Source organism: Oryza glaberrima, chromosome 10 (assembly GCF_000147395.1).
Source record: "Oryza glaberrima chromosome 10, OglaRS2, whole genome shotgun sequence".
NCBI lineage: Eukaryota > Viridiplantae > Streptophyta > Magnoliopsida > Poales > Poaceae > Oryza > Oryza glaberrima.
In genome coordinates this window covers 19121751-19141457 of record NC_068335.1, presented here as the reverse complement: position 1 = coordinate 19141457, position 19707 = coordinate 19121751, and the positions used below count along the sequence as shown (strand labels likewise).

Genomic DNA, 19707 nt, shown 5'->3' with positions numbered 1-19707 from the left:
CCTTTAAAAAAATAGAGTACGGTGAGTGCCCTGCGTAACGGATCCACCTTAAGATGTACTTGATAGTGCAATGACAAAGGGTATGTGGTTTTAACGGATCCATCTTGAGATACACTTGATAGTGCATTGACAAAGTGTAGTCAGAATATGATGTTACGTTACTGTGTTTGCTTCTTTTTTGCGGTGGATTTTTATGTTATTGGCACATGGTGTGGTTTGTGTTTATTATTATTATTATTATTATTATTATCAACTCCGCCCCGTTGGCCTGTTTCGTGCGCTGTCGCTTTGCCCGACACCGCCCGCCTGCGCTACTGGAGAGGGGGAGACAGAGAGAGGAGATAGAGTCAGTGTTCACCTAGACGCTAGATGCTAGATGGACGGTAACTCTCAATCTAGAGTGTATACCGTATATTATGCTACCAGCATATTTTGTTGCTATATATGTAAATTCACTCAACAAGTCAAAAGTTCAATAGAACATTTGAGAGCAAGAAAAGATGAGATTTAAGGTTTACCTTGTTTTGCAATAATGAATCTTCAATTAGCTTCAAATTTAAATCATCTGGGCCTTGGTAGGCCAGAAAATTTGAACTCCTACCCACCAAATGTTTTGGGTCCATCCATGGTCTAGGCATCATTGTTTCGGTCTAGACTTGGCTCAGCATGGTCTAATTACTTGGACTAGACAGTCTTTGACCATCTAGACAAGAAAATAGTGTTTAGGCCCTAAACAAGACAAAAACCTATGTACGGTCTCGCGTCTAAACGGGGTCTAGACGGTCCAGACCATGGTCTAGGCAAACGCTGGATAGAGTAGAGGGAGGAGTAAGTATGTCATGTGGGCTTCCACAAATTTTTTTTATTCCCTCCTTGCTAACTAGGATGTCACGTCAGTAAAACCACCCATATATACTGCCATGGGACCTATTTGCATGGCTTTGACCATTTGAGGGTAGACATTTTTGATATTGGGATAGGGATGTCCTACATACTCATGTAAAATTGAGAGACGGTAGGTAAACTTATTCCAAATATCTCACATTACGGCCTCGTTAGCTAGGCCTCAATCTCGGCCCATCCAAGTGTATGGCTACACGTAAACGGGCCGTGATTGAGGCCCATCCAAATGTCTCTGGGCCATCCGCTCGCGAGGACGCGAACACCACTTGCACCTCGAGAGGCGCCCCGCCATGCGCGAGCGACATGCCGCGCCGCGCGCGCGACGGGGTGGCGCCGATCGAGCCAGGCAGCCATTCCCACCGCGCCACACGCGCCACACGCCCCGCACGGCGCACGCGCCTCGCCCTCGCCTCGCCTCCGCGCGCGCGCCGCGGCTAAGCCAGTGGCACCGATTCCTCGATCGGCTTCGCGCCCGCGCCCACGCCCACCGGCGAGCCTCATCCAAGCCATCCGATCGCGGCAATGGCGACGTCGTCGACGCTGAGCCAGACGCAGCGGTACGCGGCGGGGGCGCTCCTGGCGCTCGCGCTCCGCCAGGCGCAGATCCACCAGTCCGTCCTGCTCGGATCCCACGGCCTCGACGACGCCCCGGCCGCCTCCGCCGCCGCTGCCGCAGTCCCCTCTCTCGCCGACCCCGTCGACGCCCGCCACCTCTGGACCCACGACTCCCACGGCCTCCTCCGCCCCGTCCTCAGGTATCCATCTCCAAACCCCATCAAATCGATCGATGGATCGCCATTGATTGATGAATTTCTCTCAGGTTTCTCGAGATCGACCACAAGGCATGGCCGGGCGTGGAGACGACGGCCGCCACCTCCGAGCCCAAGCACCACATCGGAGCCGTACGCGCCCCAATGCAATCTCCAATGTAAAACCATTTCCATGGCGATTCAATCGTGACATACTTTTTTTTTCCTTCTCAGTTTCTCCGGAAGGTGTTCGAGGACGAGGACGACGGCGAGGCGGCGGCGGCGGAGAGGTCGGAGCAGGAGCTCGCGCTCGCCAAGGCCGTCGAGGCGATGGCGATGGGGCTGGAGAACGACGTCGTCGCGGCCGACGAGCTGATCAAGGCCACCGGCTCCGGGGGGGACGGCGACGAAGGGTGGCCGTGGCTGGCGTCGGCGTCGTCGGCCGGCGGCAGCCGCACCAAGGATTACCGGAAGATGGCGGTGCTGTACATGCTCCTCTCGGCGTGCGTCGCCGACGTGAACATGGCGGAGGAAGGCATGGGCTCGCCTCGCATCAGGAGGGGCTACGACGCCCGCCACCGCGTCGCGCTCCGGCTGCTCGCGACATGGCTCGACGTCAAGTGGATCAAGATGGTAAGATTTGTCCAGAGATTCCATTGCTTTTCTTACAAGATAAGATCACTAACACTCCCTCTGATCATAGGTAGTCCATCCGTCCCAAAATATAAGGGATTGGAGTAGGATAGGACACATCCATGTCCAGATTCGTACTACTAGAATGTGTCACAACCAGCCAAAATTATTTATATTTTGGGACGGATGGAGTATTTGATTTGATGTTTAGGACAAGATTCTAAACTTGTAAAACTATGACCATATAATTTTTTTGTTAGAATGAGTTTATAAAATACAATAAGTTTCAATGTTACGATATTACTATTCAAGGGAAATTTGCTTACACCATTTTTTAACTAGGAATTTCGAGGAATTATTCATGGTCAAAGTTTCAAAAGAAGTTTGTCTAACTTGTCCTAAGCATCAAATGTTTTATGACCATACTGTGCAGTAGTCTCATTATCTGTGATCACTAGATTAGTTTTTTCATGAAAATGCTAGAAGTCTAGAACACATGACAGGGTACATTTAGCACAGCATTCTCTTTTTTTTTTGGATAACAGCACAGCATTCTCGTCCATGTGAAATTAGGATAGAAAGAAAGCCTAGTTGTACATGTAAATGCACACGCTAAGAACAGTGATCTCTCTACCAGTTTTGTCATGGACACAAACTATATGTTTTTGTAATCGAACGTTTTGGCATTGTAGGAAGCTATCGAGATAATGGTTGCTTGCTCTGCTATGGCTGCAGCGAGAGAGGAAGAACAGTCAGAAGGAAGCGAGTCACCAAGAAGCAGATGGGAGAACTGGAAGCGTGGAGGAATCATCGGCGCAGCCGCCTTGACGGGAGGAACGCTGATGGCCATCTCCGGGGGTATATGACCTGAAAGAAATTTGGATGAACTTATGAAATGTCAGATCAAGATAAGTTCTGTAACTGAATAATTTCGTCTGAACTTTCAGGTTTAGCTGCTCCAGCAATTGCTGCAGGATTCACTGCTCTGGTTCCAACATTGCACACACTTATCCCTTTAATAGGAGCTAGTGGGTTTGCTGCTATAGCTACTGCTGCTGGACATACTGCAGGCTCTGTAGCGGTTGCTGCATCATTCGGAGGTGAGCGTAGATGGTTTTTGAATATTAATTTGGTGATACTATTCCTTATTTGGAGGTGTTTATTTCTGAACCCAGCAGGAATCTTTTATCAGGATCTGTAACTAACCAGCATCTTAACTTGAAAATCAGCTGCTGGAGCTGGGTTGACTGGGACCAAAATGGCCAAAAGAATTGGTTGTGTGAGAGAATTTGAGTTCAACACTATCGGCGAGAACCATAACCAGGGTGTGAGTTTTTGTTCTCTTTTGTTATTTTGATTCGATGTTGGAAAGGTTCAGAGAGCATAAAGCAAAGATGTTATCCCTAGTCTTCGATAAAACTTTTTCGAGTGGATGACACTTAATAGGATTGACTGGATTTTCATGGATGTTTTTATGATTTCAGCGGCTAGCAGTTGCCATCTTGGTCACTGGATTTGCCTTTACCGAGGAAGATTATATGAAGCCATGGGAAGGATGGAAGACAAACTTAGAGAGGTACAACCCCCCAAAAGACATTCACACGAAATACTTTTTCAAAAAAAAAGTTCTCTTTGCAGTTTGCTACTTTGGTATTAACATAGCCATGATAGTCCTATTGCATTCTGTTTAGAAACCAAAATATTCACATGAGATGAATACAGGTAAGATTCATGCAGCTGTTGTCCCTATCAATATCGTTGCATTTTCTAGAACATGTTTGCCTTGCTTAAGTACAAGAAACTTGTAATTGGCAGGTACATTCTGCAATGGGAGTCTAAGCATATAATTGGCGTCAGTACAGCAATACGCGATTGGCTGGCATCAAGTAATTTTGGCGTTCGACGTGTACAGTGTTTGCGTTTATTTCTTTCTTTCATACTTTACTGATTACTCAACATAAAATTGTCCGGTTGTTGGTTAATGATGTAGGATTTGCAATTGAGTTGATGAGGGAAGGTGCAATGCAAACTGTGTTAAGTGGTATTGTTTCTGCGTTTGCATGGCCGGCTTACTTGGTATCTGCTGCAGATTTTATCGATAGTAAATGGTCCATTGCTATTGACAGGTGACATAATGAACTCTCATTACATAAACTAATGCTGATGCATTTTTCCCTTTTCTGTACAAAACTGGTCTTTTTTTTTTCATTAGTTGTACAAAAGCTGAAAACAGAACAGAGAATACAATTATCTTGAAACTAATGAGCAATACGTTCGCGAAAAAGAAACAAATGAGCAATGATAAAAACGAAAAAATGCAACAAACTTAAAGCTGTAATGTATGCATTAATCTTTTTTTATCCTTTCCAAAATTACATGAGCGCACAAGAAATTAATTGAGTAGATGTTTCCAGGGCAGATAAGACTGGGAAAATGCTTGCTGAAGTGCTGCTCAGAGGATTGCAAGGAAGCAGGTAATTCTCTGCCTAGAATGTACAATCCAGTAGACTTCATTTCTCAATGGAACTAATTTTTTACTGGGATTTCTAGGCCTGTCACTCTCATCGGGTTTTCCCTAGGGGCACGTGTTGTCTTCAAGTGTTTGGAGGAACTAGCTTTGTTGGGAAATAATGGTACCTCTTAACTATGTGCATATATGAAACTTTATTTATAGCTTGTCTGGCTGACCTTTCATTGTGAATAGAGGGACTCGTTGAAAGAGCTGTGATGATAGGTGCACCAGTTTCAGATAAGGAGGAGCTGTGGGAGTCTACCAGGAAGGTATGGTAGTTCTATAGATTCCAACTGCTTGAAACTATAGCCTTGAGCACATTACTAACTCTTATGTGAATTTTACACTACTGTACTGAAAGTAAAGTCACAAATGAAATGAGTGCTAATTGCTCGAAGAAACCACCTATAATTTTAGCAAATCTTACCTTGCTCCATGTCATCTTCTCACTAGTATGGATGGCCATGCATTTCCGCAGATGGTTGCTGGACGATTTGTGAATGTTTACTCCACAAATGATTGGATTCTCGGTATCACTTTTCGAGCAAGGTAAATCTGACTCATATTTCAGAATCACTATCACAGATTGTGGATGTGGAGTCATCATTTTTTCCATGAAAATGATCTCTCATGTAGCCTGCTTTCACAAGGCTTGGCCGGCATCCAAGCAGTTAATGTACCTGGAGTTGAAAATGTAAGTGTGTTGCGGCATTCAACTGGGCCAAAAAATTTCCTCTATACAGCTAAAAACTCGATAATATTTCTGAACTCACAGGTTGATGCCAGTGAGCTCATCGTCGGACATTCTTCCTACTTGACACTTGTCAATCAAATCCTGGACCAGCTTGAGCTGAACACCTACTATCCTGTCTTCTATCCCAGCACACCAAAGTGCGGCACACCGAAGTCAAAGTAACCACTGTAATTGAGCTGCAGAAAATTATATATATGTTTTACGACTGGAAAAGCCAGATCTGTGCTTTGCAAAGAAGTGTATATCTGATAGCTTGTGGAACAAACAGCTGAATTTAGTGACAGACAGGTTGCAGTAAATAAAGCTAACTGCTTTCTTGAATCAAAAGTGCCTGCAATATATAGTACTGCATTTTACTCTTAAAAATACTGTTTATAACTCTTTAATAGCTATTAGCTAGGTAATCACTCTGATTCACAAATCACAACTACAAATCGCTCAGATTTGCAAGGAATCGACAGATGAATGAATGAACATCTGCTTCGTTATTTCCGTGTGAGGTCATGAGCAAGGGAGGAGACTCGGTGCACTGACCTCGTCGGTGGTGAGGAAATTGGAGCGGTGCCATCGAGTCGGGACGAATCAGACGGAGGAGAGGATGGCGCTCGCCGGCGCCGGTCTGGAGAGCTCATGGCGATTTACTCATGGGCGATTTCCGGCCGCCGTGGCGGCGGCGAAACCCCATTTTACAGCTTCTCCAGAACATGGGCTGTACTACGGCCAACAAAATCAGCTAGGCTAACATCCGTGCGGCCCATTCAACGGTAAGATTGCGTTCTTTTCTCTCCTTTCCTCAATTGTAAATTGTACTCCCTCCGTTTCTCCGTTTCATGTAACTCAGGGTGTGTCTGGTGAATTGAGATTCGGTGACATTCCCCCATGACATTCTCGGTGACATTGAGTCATGTCACCGAGAATGTCATGGGGGAATGTCACCGAATCCCAGTCCGTGTTTGGTTGGGTTTTTCAACCTACTTTTACTTTTGCAAAAGTCAAAAGCAAATCAAAGGACCCAAAAATCATACTACCTTCGTCCCAAAATGTAGCTATTTCTAGCACAGTACTTTGTCCCAAAATGAAACTATTTTTCTACCTACCTTCTCCTCTCAACCAATCACAATCATTCTTTTTCACCTACTTTCTCTTTTCAACCAATTACACACTTTCTTCAATCATTCTCACCTACTTTCTTAATACCCATGCCAACCTCAAAAATGCTTACATTTTAGGACGGAGGAAGTAAGTGTTTTTCTCCAAAGCTGCTTTTAGTGTAGTACAAATCCAAAAGCAGCCTCTACCCCTGTTTTTACTGGCTTTTGAGAGAAAAAAATTTCCCACCTCTACCATTATAAAAAAACGATTCGATAGACTCCTCTTGCGTCTTCCCGCACCGCTAGCGTGCAGCAGTGGGGGTGGAGAGGCGCATCTACGGCCGGCGCCGCCCCTGCTCCTCCCCGCCCGACGCCGCACCTTCTCCTCCTCATCCTACGCCGACCCCGCCCGACGCCACCCCTTTTCCTCCCGGCGAGGCGGCGACCTGCGGCGAGGTGGCGAGCTCCTCCCCTACCGCACCCCCTGACTCCCGTCGCCGGCCTCCTCCAAACCACGCGCGTCTGCTCTTCCCCGTCGCCGCCTGTTCCCTCGTCCCACGCTGCCTTCATGGCCGGCCGACGAGCCTAGGCCGGCGCACCCCGACAACGAGCCCCCACGCGAACCGTGTGAGGAGGAAGATGAATGCAGTGAGGCTGACAAGCAGGGTCCAGTCGTAAGTGAGAAGTTTTTCCAAAAGTCACATCTGATCAACCAAACAGGTTTTTGACTTCCTCGTAGCTGCTTTTCCAAAGCTACTTTTGCAAAAGCCAAAACCCACGGCTGCTTTTCCAAAAGCCAGTTTGACTTTCTTTTTTTCTTTTAATCTAACTGTTTTTTATTTCAACATCTAAAATATTAAATAAGTTTCATTAAATATAAAACGGAACGGAGGAAGTATGTTTTTTAAAACAAAAGCTTTTTTACTAACATATAATTAATTATATGCCAATCCATTATTTCGCTTTACGTTGCATTGCGTGGAGGATTAGTTCCAACCCACAGTAACACAATCGTTTCGTTCCTGGAGCTGCCCATGTCGGCGACGCCAGGATTGCTCCGGCGAGCCGTCGGCGAGGGCAATACCTGCGGTATCCTCTGCTAGCCCGGCAGCTTCCGATTTCTAGTAACCCAGGTAAACAAGCTGCCTGAATTACAAATTCTGGAGACGAGACAACAAAGTGCAAACATATCAAAATTTTGCTTCTTGCATACGCGATCAAGAGAGATTTAAAGCGGGTGAACTCATAATTCCACTAAACCTAACAGGATCAATCAAAATGCATCATTCACCTAAAGAGAAGGATCTACAGTCGTGGCCGTACATCAGTGGCTGTTTTTCCAAGCATAAAATGCTAACTTAATCATACTCCTGTGCTGATGGATATGTATATACTTACTAACAGCTGAGTGGTGCCGAGAAGGTTAAATAAAGGTCACTTCTGTGCTGACTACGGAGTGAGTGAGAAATCATTTAGGGCTGTACAAAAATGTGAGGGCGTTTTCAACGGTGGAGGAACTGGCAGGAAGTGCCCTTCCTGCAGTAGCCATTCTCGTAGTATCTACAGATCCCCCTTTGAGATTGCCCCCTCGACGACGATGATCTCGACGAGCCACCGTTGCCATGTTCTTGACGATGATCTGATCTCCTGGAATGATTTGAGCCACCACGCCATGGTTCGCTGCTCTGATTGTGCCGGTCATGGTGGTGGCTAGAATGGCTGCCTCGGCTGCTCGCATTGCCTGAGGGTGAATGCCAGCTCTTGTTTCCGAGAGAGTCTCCCCAGCCAGCAGAATTTGTGTTGTTGTTTCCTTGTCTCCTTGGGGTTTCTGATGAGTATTTAGCTGTTGGTGTTGTTGATTGGTGCGAAGACGAGTTGCGGCTTTGGCCGGCACCCCATGTGGAATTAGGCTTAGATTTCGAGCTCTCGCGAGGTGATGGCTGCCAACCTGATGCTTTTGAGCTCCCTGCAACAGGCGAAGAACCTGATGATTGCCATGCTGAAGCTTTTCTGTTCACATCAGGAGATGAGCTCGATCGCAGCCAACCTGAAGCTTTTGTATTCGTGTCTATAGAAATTGAAGGTTTCCAGCCTGAAGGTTTCGTGCCACCTTCAAGAGACGACACAGATTGTTGCCAGCCTGAAGGCTTTGTATTCCCCTCTTGAGATGCACCTGATGGCTGCCTATCAGAAGGTTTCTTACTCCCCTCTATAGATGAACCTGACGGCTGCCTACCTGACGCTTTTGTGTTTCCCTCTAGTGAAGAGCCTGATGGTTGCCTAACAAAAGCCTTTTTGCTCCCCTCTAGAGATGAGGCCGAGGATTGCACACCTGAAATTTTTGTACCCCACTCCAAAGAAGTTCCTGAAGGTAGCAAACCTGAAGGTTCTATGCCCCCATCTAGAGATGTGCCTGACGGTGGCAAACCTGAAGATTTTGTGCTCCCTTGTAGATATGTGCTTGATAGTTGCAAACCTGAAGGTTTTCTGCTCTCTTCTGGAGATAATGCAGCATCTGATTTTGGTTTTACCTAAACAAGTCAAAATAAAACTGCTGTTAAAACTTGGGTACATCATGTTGCTAGGATTCTCTTTGCATAATGCTGATGAATTTTGCCTAGTATTTAAATATTTAAGTTAGCATTACCTGCTCTGGTACTCCACGATCTATGGAAGCACTTGGTACTTTTTCAATCCTTTTCTTCTCCAGTGCTGGTGACGGTTCAACAACACCACTATTTCCTTGGGCTACTATCACCTCTTCTATAGCACAGGAAGCACCTTTGGTATCAGCTCCAATACCTGTAGAATATCTCAAGATTAAATATTATCAAGCAAACAAATAAAGTGATTAAAAAAAGGTATTTCCATTAACCTGAAGGTTGGAGAGTAGGTGTTGGTGAAGACAATGACCACATTTCATTGTTTTGGTCATCTTGGACACCCCATAGAGCAGAATCAACAGCTTCACCTTGATAGTCACTTGTTTCATCCCAAGGAGATAATGCAATAGGGGTAGAGCATTGCGGTTGTTCTTCCTCGGCAGATGTTGGCGTGAAATTTTCCAAAGCGGTTTCTTCATGCAGATTATATGTCTCTGTCAAAGATTCCAACACACCAGATACTATTGCTTCACTGTCAGAGATAGGATCAACAGCTACGTTCTCTTTCTTAAATGCTGTACTCTCTTCTTTTTGTTGCTCTGTTTGTGTAATGGAACCTCCATCTTTTATATCTCTTTCAACAAGAAATGATGTATCCTTGGGTGGTTGCAAGCCAACAATTTTACTAGAAAGTGGGCCAGATGCTTCTGATATAAAAGCTATGGAAGACTGTCCATGTGCCTTTGTACCCGACCCTTCAGGTGCTACTGATGTTGACCTCGATTGATCCTTCAATGGCTCCTTTGTGTCATGTTCAGTACTTGGGCTAGGATGCGTGCGCTCAAAATCTTGAGTATCAGGTAACACTGGATCACTTTCAGGCTTAGGATGTTGATTAACTGGAGCATATGATGCATCAGGCTTGCGTGATTTATTTGATGCTTCAGGCTCACACGATTTACACTGATTCATAGTCTCCTCACTCTTGCTTAAATTAGTTGTAGCTGGGTGTGGTGGGCTATAGACATGAGCTCCTGATTGATTAGGCACACGAGAAGCTGAACTGGAATCTCCATCTCTAATAGGATTTACTGCAGAGCAGCTCTCAGGCTTTGCTGAAGCAAGAGATAATTGAAGCCCATCATGAGTAATGGAGTCTGCTGTTGAACTCCAGTGAGAGCCTTCCTGATGACAAGTTTTAAACTCAGATTGCCTTGAAGTACCAACAGAAGTGGCAAGATCTCTCTCAGGTTGTTGTGGAGTAGGAATGTGTACTTTCTGTGAACCAAAATCCATTTGGGAATTTAGATTTTCTGCAGATCCTGCTAGCGTATTACGTTTGGAATCATTCTGCAATTGCTTCTTCGTAATACACCTGTCAGGCTGATGCTCCAAATTGCTCCGACTCATGTGAGGTGTGGTTGGGCTCCACATACCACCACTATCCTGACTATTGTTCCATTCACCAATGTTGCCTCGAGGGGGCCACTCATCATGAGAACCAGCTGGTCTATATGAAACCACAGATGACGGGATGGTACATGAATAATCACCCTGATGCTGTGCCTGGCCATGCAACATCTGAGGATCCTTTTGTGTTTTCTGGCTTGTCATGAATGGCAAGGTTCCACTCGGAAGGTTTGGGCCTTCTCTAGCTGATGCACGATAGTCAGCAGATGGGCTAGGCAACCGAGAAGAGTAGATCACATTATAACCAATAGGAGAGGAAGAGTTATTTCCAGTCAAACTTGAGTCAACTCTATCTTGCCCAACGCCTTCCCATGTTGACCTATTATTGTCAACTTCGGGAGAAGGCTGAATGAAATCTTTTTGTTGTTTCGAGAGAACTTCAGTCAAAAGCAGTGAGTTTTGTTCACTCTCAAATGTTAGCCATATTCTCAGGTCACGTGGGAAATAAGCTGCCCACTTGGACAGCTGTAAAAGTGTGAATGGGCCCTGAACACTTCCTGAAGGATCCTTGTAGTGCCATACTTTTTCTGGTTCCATGTCACCTGATACAATTTCTGACGATGCAAACGATGCTGTTTCACATGCAATATTGTTCAAATCAATGCTAGGTTCAAGAATATCGCATCCATTTCTTGAAAGCAAATTAATGTTACCTTCTTCTCCTTGTCCATGAGTCATACCCTCAGTAGGTGGACTTGTAGTCGTGTGATGACTAGTGGCAGAACAATTTTGTCTATGATTCTGCAGAGAGTTTGTTTCGATTCCTTTTCTTCCAAGAAATAACAGGTCTGATCCATTCCTACTTGTCGAATCAACTGCGTACAAAGTCAACAAGAAAGTTGCAAAAAGATCAACGTTTATAAGCAGAGCACATCAGTATACAATAGCAGAATAGGGAGTTAGAGAGAGTTCAGAGACATGAAATACCAGCTTTCTTAACATCCAATTCTTCAGCAGATTCATAATCAGGAGACATACATGGGTCAACATGTACTTCTGGATCTTCATTAATGATGCGTGCTCTTTCTTCAGGAGTGCCCAGAAGTTGCAACTTCTCTACACACTCCCTAAGCGTAGGGTATAGTCAAGGATCATAAAATGATCAACAAATGACAGCAGGTGAATCGTGATGACTTGATGCCAATCACTATTTGAACAGAAAACCATACACTTAAGACTTTGAATGTTATGGAAGAAGTTTTACTTGAAACAAAGAACGGCCACTGATCACAATATTTCTCCAGAGAAAATAAATTAAAGAGAAAAGAAAGCCAGAACATAAAGAGTTGGATTTATGTCAGCAACTCAGCATAGACACATCATCTGGAAACCAATGGATGATAGCTCATGAAAGCTGCCTTCCAACTTCTAAGTTCTAAAATGTCAAATCTTTTTTCTAGCAGAGAGTTAATTTCACAGCATTTAAGGAGGATGACAAAAGATTGCTAGCTATGCATAATAATTGTAGTTAACTTGGCTATTATGATTGTGCAAGACCGATGAAATTGCAGTAAAGTCAAAACAAAAAAATGTTACAAAAGTTTAGTCAAAATCAAGGTACCTTAGCAAACCCATGAAACATGTTCCTCAACAGGGTTTTGCTTAAACTTGAATAGAGAAATGTATAGTTTTAGGCCATGCAGTTGCACTATCTTTACTCACACATACTCCATTAGTAAAGTATGCATGAAGAAATGTATCCTCATGCAAATAATAATTTAGCAATGATGGTATGAATTGAACGCTTCATAGATTAATCTATGATGACCATAGGCATGCAAATCTTTGATCTAACATTGGAGAACCAAACTACAATATTTGTAAAACATATGGCAGAAATAAATAATGGAACAGCGACGCGACATACTAAGTTAAAAGGATATTGTTTTCTGCGCCCAGTTTCACTAGCACGATCACGTAGATGGCTCAGTCTCTGCTTTTCATTTTCTAACCACTGTAGGTGGATTTAACAAAGAAAAATAGAAAATAAGTTACGAAAGCAATATTCTGAAATAAAGCAAGTCAGCACTTAGCGAGCTTTTCTCAAGTAATACAGTACGTACATCATTAACTCGCAGCAGTTGGAATATTTTGGCTTTCTCATGGATGTCTCCCTGAATCAAGACAAAGGAGATATGTCAGATCTATGTAACTTGAACGTAGTGATGAGATCGATCACCGTATAATGAATCTTGATCAACAGTACCACTTTTAGTCGGGTAATCAAACCACACTTCATGCTCTGGCGTAAGCGTTTGCATTCCTCCTACAGAAATACATGCAGACAGATCATATAAATGGAAGAATTGTAGTACCATAGAACAATGAACCGCAGCAAATTTGCACTTTATTACTTTAGAGGTTAGTAAAATATTTTTTTAAAAAAAAAACTAGACATAAATCTCGATGATTCTGAATTATCAGGTAACGAAAACACGATATTGCATCATAAGTCCAGTAAACGAGAATAAACATTGAGGGGTCGAGTCCAGGTCAAAAAAATATTAAGTGGCCGAGCAATAGCACTAATGCACTATATTGTAAAGAATATGATCAAGTTGCCTGTCTTTACAACTTCATATAACAAAAGTTCTGAGTGATTGTCTGTCTTCCATCACCACCTCCTCCAAATCACCCTCCCACAGATAAGTTGAACCGTTCTAGAAGTTCAGTAAAAATTAACTCTGCTTTGAACATTATGATGGGAACTAAACCAGACACCTCACATAGTCACACGGCAAATGAATACCCACAGCCAGCCAAGCCATGGTTGCACGATATCCATATGTGCTTCAATGATATTCAGCACGTTGTTGGTATACTTTAGATCCAAGCAAAGCAATGTATATCCACACGACACGGGCAATGACTACAAAGTGTTTATAACATTCAGATTTTGCACATCTATGTTTAACAAATTTAATAAAGTTACTACTGACAATCAACACCAAACTCTAGTCATTCGTGATGCTTGAGCCAGCTAAGTGAATATTTAATTCACATATTCATAACCTAAAAGTTTAAAACTATTGACAATTGAGTGAGAGCTATGCATAAGATCATATTGTATATTTGTCTCGGTATTAATTTGTGGTTGAAAGTATACTGTCTTAATTACTCCCTCCATCCAAAAGTGCAAGACATATTTCTTTTTATCACCAAGACCAAGGAGGAATAAACCCATCCCCCATGTGACAAAACCAAGGAACTATATGCATGCATGCAACAAATAGTATTAAGATGTCTACTTGGGTTCCGGTCAACAATTTAATTTAGCACATGAAGACTACAAATATGACCATCTCATTTGGAAAAACCAAGAAATGAAATATGCTAAACACTTTCGGATGGAGGGAGTAGCATACAAAAGGTGCCAAACATATGAATTATTTACCTCTGTGAAATCTTGATTTGAGATTGTATCCATCGTGATAACCTCCTTTTTATCTAAATTTAATATCTCAAGCGCATGATCAGTTGTCTTCTTACCGACGCTGTACCGTTCTGCTACTTTATGTGTACCTGTAGACAAAATCAAACACCAAGAACTTCAAACTCTGGTTTCATGGAAATTAGTAGCTCCCGTCAGTATAGTAAAAAAAATCTCACCAAGAACTTTCACCAGGCGGTAAATATCTTGCTTTTGGCCAACACAAGGAGTCCTTATCCTCACGAAAGCACCAGTAATTTTGTCAGAGAACGTGCCATTATCATCAATAAGATCCTCTAGCAAGCTGCGGCGCAAGTAAATCAAATTGATATTGTGCATGTCAATCGCTGCATAATCCTCTAGATTAGCTGGTGATTCTCTCTCAATCTTCTTATGAATCTTCCTCCTCTTATCAGAGCATAATTTACTTGGCATATCACTATATCCTCCACTGTCTATTTGAGCTGAATCTGAGTCAATGCCTTTTTGGCCATCACCATTTACCGTCTCCTTCGCATGAAAATGCATTTCCAAAAGCTTTAACATCTCAAAGTGGCCAACACGTGGTTTCCTAAACAAATTGGCAAGCCTCGCATCACAAATAATTTGACTTTTTCTGCGAGGATCACGAAGATTTTTTTGCTTTACATACTCAAGCAGAAGAATCTGAACATCAAATTGGGAAATATAAGAAATATCACCATTTCTCATGTGCCCAATGAATTCCAAGAGCTCTGATGATGCCCATTGTGTGTCACCTATAAAAGTCATTCCTTCATTTTGCACTCTCTTAGGTAAGCTTTCAGCACCATTGTTTTGGCGTTTCCGTCCCCTTTTCCCTGAAAAACTATTCCGTCTTCGTTTTCTTGAGGCGCCATCAGAACTGGCATCAAGGTCAAAATTTGCATCATAGAGGTCATTGGATGAATCTTCCTTTTCTCTCCTAGCGGAAGTGCTACGAACAGTCCAACAGCTTTTGGCATTGACAAGTTCTTCCAATGTTAGAGAGTGTTTCCCTTTAAGATCCAACCAATACAACTTGAAGAGATATTCCCAATTATTTTTATCATCGAAGTCCACCTTAGCCTAGAAAGCACATATCAATAGCAAGTCATACAAAATGTCTGAGTATCTTATCAACAAAATGGAGATTTCTAATATTTGTGCAACTAAAGTAGAAGAGAAGGTTAGCTTGTATGTTTGTTTCAGCAAGTCCTCTTTATTTATTTTTACCAAGTAAATATAAGCCTAAAATCATTTAGAACTTCAAGGTAAAAGTGTATTGCTACTTGTTTTAGGTTGCCTAGTTCATACAAGATGTGTGAGGATAGAACTATGTTGGTAAGATTACATGAAGTCATGAAGATTACGCCAATATTTCCTAGTTACAGATGCACTTGAGCTAAAAGTACAGTTCTGCACTGCAACATAAACCAAATCAAAGCCACACATCGCAACAACCTAAAGGCAATAGACAACGGAATGGATAAATTGACCCAGCAAATGCCACCAACTTTACATTACAAAAGCCGATAGTTACAAGCCTGCAACTCACAAAACATTGTGCCAATATATTGGATCAACAAAATAGAGATATAGCAAATTTCATGTATTCCATGACTTTGGGTTCTGCAGTTATTACTTCTCAAACTACTCAGAGAAATATCTATGACCTTAATTAATCATGATTTTCAATATCAAATGAACTTGAAAAGAAGGTGCCTAGTTGAACCAAATGTTAAAAATGAGCATTATGCTGTCCAAAGGACTGAGAAAATGGATATTTGCACATTAACTCTATAGACATATTTGCATATAGATGGTCATATAATTCAAGAAACACAGAGGGAATATAAGGATTAGCAGCAGGTTACCTTGGCACGATCATCTTTGGATTCTATCAACAGTATAGTGCTATAGCAGGTATCACAGAAGCCCTTATTCCCTCTGACACCAAAGAATTTGACTGGCTTTTGTTTGATGCAACCTTTGCAGAGGGAGTATGTACAAGTATAGCACATGTACTGTACTGCCTTTTCACAGGTGCTGCATAGGTGCCAACCTGAAAAACATGACATCAAGAACAGGATAAGTCGTATTGAACTATTGGTTTGTTAGCGGACCAGTCAGGACATGCAAATACCCAATAAATTTTACCACGGATGTACTTTCCAGATGGTAAAATGGCAAAAAGAATGACCTAATCTGCTCATTAAATTCAAGTACATAAAATTCATAGCATTGCAAAGAAGGGAAGGCAATCATACCAAATGCACTTATATATCTAGTATCCACAAAAGATGCCTTTTTTAACAGCAGTTATGGCCACCATTACGTCAACTATAATCGTACGTCAAATAAGATATGACACTAATCCTAGTCCTACTCGGCGCATTCTAAACTCCATTTCGGTTTTATTAATTCCTCAATTTCCGTTAGCATGCTTTTCAAACTGTTAAACGGTGTGTTTCGTGCGTAAAGATTCTATACAGAAGTTGCTTTAAAAAATCAAATAAACCCATTTTTCTAGTTATTAATAATTAACAGTACTCAATTAATCATATGCTAATCACATTTGTCGTTTTGCGTGCGGTTAATCATCAGTTTCAAAACGCATTTTAGAACGCGCCCTCGGTGTGCACAGCAGTAATCACTAGATGTTAAGTACAAAGAAGCAGAAGTCCAACAGGAGAGCTTACCACATGTCCATTTCGCCCGAGATCGAAAGAATGATTCGTCGCGCTTGATGCAAGCAGGATGATAGACTTTTGTGCAACCCCTACAGCCCCAAAATGGAAGACATTTGGTTCAGCTTTTTACGAGCAGACGAAATTGAAGCTACGGTACTATAAGCAGAAATGCAAGCGCCAACCGCGCGCACGCACTTTTTATCGCAGACCACGAGATTGCCCCCGTCGAAGCAGATGAAGCACACCACGTCCTCGTCGTCCTCCCTCTTCTTCACCGGCTTGGGCGGCGGAGGCGGCGCCGCTCCATCCCTGTTCTTCGGCGGCCTCCCTCTCTTCCTCTTCACCACCACCGGCGGCCCCACGGCAGGCGGCTGCTGGTGCTGGTGCTGGTGCTGGTGCGCGGGCGCCCCCATGATCGATCCGAGGAAGTGCGAGTCATCAAACCCCTCGGCGGACGCGGACGCCTCCTTCCTCGCGGCGGCGGCCACCACCGCCGCGCCGGGTGGTCCCACGGGCGGAGGCGGAGGCGGGGGCGGGGACGCCTCGCCGCGGAGCTGGGGAGTGGATGGCGGAGCCGGCTCGAGCGGGGGAGGAGGAGGAGGAGGATGCGGCGGCGGCGGAGGCGGGAGGCGGAGCTCGGGCGGCCACTCGGCTTCCCCCGGCGAGAGCAGCTCCGCCCCCGGCCCCGTCCCCCCGTCCATGGATGGACCACTCCCCTCAACCCACCCACCCACTCGACAACCCAAAACCCTAACCCTAACTCCCTCTCTCTCTCTCGCGCACCGCCTCCACGGGCAGGTGGGTGAGGTGGGGGAGGGGAGGAAGCAAGCACGGAGGGGACGGGAGGGAGGCGAGCTCGAAATGGAAAAGGCGGGGGAGGAGGGGAGGGAGGCGCGGTGAAACAGTAACAAGTCGCCGCGGTAAAAAAAAGAGAGGAGAAAACCTCACTCAAGTCACGGCCTCCTCCTCCGGTGCGCGCGCGTGGCCCCGGCGAAGCGACGGATCGGAGGAGGGGAAAGAGTGGCCGCGGCCGGTGGCGGGTGGCAGCGCTTTTGGGGTCGTGGTCCGCGGTTTTTTCTTTCTTTTTATTTTATTTTTTCTTTTTGTGTGAGTGTGTCTCGGTTGTTTTGGTGCTTCAATTTTCCCCGGCTCCCCGCGCTGCTCGGCGATTGGGGTGGGGGGTTTGATGGCGTGGTTGGCTGGCTCGGCTGGATGCAGTTATTGGGCTCACGGCGCGATGGACGGGTCGCGGAATACTCTCTCCGTAAAAAAAAAAAAAAAAAACTCAACCTATTTAGAGGTGATATTTTTATACAATGGAACTGGACATTGTTTAAATTTATTATACTAGAAAGGGTCTTTTTTTGTCCAGATTCGTTCTATTGTAAGGCTAAGTTTTTTTTTATGAAGAGAGTACGTGGTGGTGGCCAAGGATCCGCTGCCCTTCTTGAGTTTTCTGCGGGTGGCTCGGTGACGAGGAGATTGATATTATGTCGTCCTCAAAAACAGGTTTCATTAAAATACCTTTAAAAAGTGGATTTCGCTACATTACTATTGTAAAATTGTCGTTCCTCCTTCCACTCATGTCATTCTCACACTCACACTATTTCAGGCATCCAGCCGCCTAGGAAGACAATGGCAGTGTTCAGTGAGCTCGAGTAGGCTAGGCGGGATATAGATCATACCGTTACCAGTGCCGTCTATCCTGCCTAGCTGCACTAACCCTCTCTTTTTTTTTCTTGCCAAGTCCCAGGAACATAACCTTGTCGCTAGCGCGGTGTAGAGCGTAGCTATGGTATCGTGCCAACGTTCCAACGACCTCACACTATCCCTGATCAAGTGACTTCGCCAGGAGATTCACCTAGCATCTAGGAAGGAAACGTCTCATGAAACTCCTTCAACCGTGGACCGATCAAGGAGATCGGCATCGCCTTCTTTTAACTCCGGTCAAATGCTACCGGCGTCAAATCCTCCGTAATCGGTGGATGTCAATTACCTGCAGCAGTGGCAACCTTAGGGGATATTCCACCTCCTGCATTTGATTTTTTTGGTGTGCATGTACCAGATTGGAATGTCCCTGGTGTCATTGTCACCTCTGATGCCGGCATGCCGCTCACCATCACCGGAGACGCTTGGAGCTTCTCTGCCTTGGGCTGCTTCCTGGTGAGCTCCCTCATGCCTAGTGTGCCCACATATATGCATTTTTCCCTCATATCCAGTGTACCCATATGTATGCATTCTTGTAGACTAGCATGCACGGTTTTGGTAGGATATATTAAATATGATGTTTCTCGTATATTTGGTAACAAAATAAATGGTACCATATATTTATCAATTTTAGCAAAGAATTGAATTGTTTAAAATGGCATGACCGAGAAACGTCTATGGGTCTTTCGGCTAGCTCTATAAGGGCAGTCACAACCCATAGTGTCCATAAGCAGTGTCTATGGTGCCATGTCAATAAGATATCACAATAGAAACTACACTCTACAACCCATGGTTTCTTAAAGTGATCATTAATAAATACATCATCTTTCTTCTCTACCAATCATATTTATTCTTCATCTATTATGAAGACACTATTATCTCCCAATGCAAAACTTCATAGTGTCTAGTGCATAGGTTCTCGTGTTGAAACTGTGTCTTGCATGAGACCAAGTTTCTTCCTCTCTCCACTCTCTCTCTTAATTAATATAGTGCAACATAAGCTAAAAGTCTTACATGACAATGTAGTTAATGCCATAGACACCATCCTAGGTGGAGGGTTTGGACTGCCCTAAGGTGGTGGGTTAGACGACCTGGGTTTGAAGTCTCACCCATTCTATTTATTTGATATTATGTCCTTCTCTAATATTCTCCTCTCTTTTAAAAT

General features: G+C 44.0%; 2 protein-coding genes and 1 long non-coding RNA gene across 5 annotated transcripts; 1 reads left to right on the top strand and 2 right to left on the bottom strand.

Annotated features, from left to right (window-relative positions):
- The first annotated feature begins 1327 nt into the window (after positions 1-1327).
- On the top strand, positions 1328-5713 carry LOC127786121 (uncharacterized). The gene is made up of 15 exons (XM_052313447.1): positions 1328-1658; positions 1724-1805; positions 1887-2285; positions 2978-3143; positions 3233-3385; positions 3515-3612; positions 3770-3861; positions 4101-4171; positions 4276-4411; positions 4700-4759; positions 4836-4918; positions 4990-5066; positions 5276-5346; positions 5434-5491; positions 5573-5713. Exons 1-15 carry the CDS (start codon positions 1426-1428, stop codon positions 5711-5713), a joined length of 1920 nt encoding a protein of 639 aa, XP_052169407.1. The 5' UTR covers positions 1328-1425.
- LOC127786122 (uncharacterized) lies at positions 3008-6288 on the bottom strand. Of its 2 annotated transcripts, none has more exons than XR_008019916.1 (4): positions 6086-6288; positions 5571-5727; positions 5225-5477; positions 3008-3152 (listed from the first exon to the last, which is right to left on the bottom strand). It is a non-coding gene; the product is annotated as an uncharacterized LOC127786122 (long non-coding RNA). The 2 variants fall into 2 exon arrangements; XR_008019917.1 differs by having other exon boundaries at positions 5571-5716.
- A 1576-nt stretch (positions 6289-7864) lies between these two features.
- LOC127786176 (zinc finger CCCH domain-containing protein 19-like) lies at positions 7865-17822 on the bottom strand. 2 transcript variants are annotated; one of them, XM_052313509.1, is made up of 13 exons: positions 17031-17822; positions 16845-16924; positions 16020-16207; positions 14325-15231; positions 14110-14237; positions 12922-12981; positions 12779-12829; positions 12599-12669; positions 11634-11788; positions 11369-11530; positions 9518-11287; positions 9290-9444; positions 7865-9173 (listed from the first exon to the last, which is right to left on the bottom strand). In XM_052313509.1, the coding sequence occupies exons 1-13, from the start codon at positions 17534-17536 to the stop codon at positions 8145-8147; spliced, it is 5262 nt and encodes a 1753-aa protein (XP_052169469.1). In that variant the 5' UTR covers positions 17537-17822; the 3' UTR covers positions 7865-8144. The 2 variants fall into 2 exon arrangements, with proteins under 2 accessions (XP_052169469.1, XP_052169470.1); XM_052313510.1 differs by having other exon boundaries at positions 11643-11788; positions 17031-17821.
- Positions 17823-19707: the final 1885 nt, after the last annotated feature.

Bases quoted from the DNA above. Each gene is read 5' to 3' on its own strand.
- LOC127786121 (XM_052313447.1), top strand. From the start codon at position 1,426: ATGGCGACGTCGTCGACGCTGAGCCAGACGCAGCGGTACGCGGCGGGG. The intron at 1,806-1,886 runs GTACGCGCCCCA...TTTCCTTCTCAG, and splicing joins CCAAGCACCACATCGGAGCC to TTTCTCCGGAAGGTGTTCGA. The intron at 3,386-3,514 runs GTGAGCGTAGAT...CTTGAAAATCAG, and splicing joins GGTTGCTGCATCATTCGGAG to CTGCTGGAGCTGGGTTGACT.
- LOC127786176 (XM_052313509.1), bottom strand. From the start codon at position 17,536: ATGGACGGGGGGACGGGGCCGGGGGCGGAGCTGCTCTCGCCGGGGGAA. The intron at 16,208-16,844 runs GTAAGCTCTCCT...CATGTTTTTCAG, and splicing joins TCGGGCGAAATGGACATGTG to GTTGGCACCTATGCAGCACC. The intron at 11,288-11,368 runs GTAACATTAATT...CATGTGAAACAG, and splicing joins TCATGGACAAGGAGAAGAAG to CATCGTTTGCATCGTCAGAA.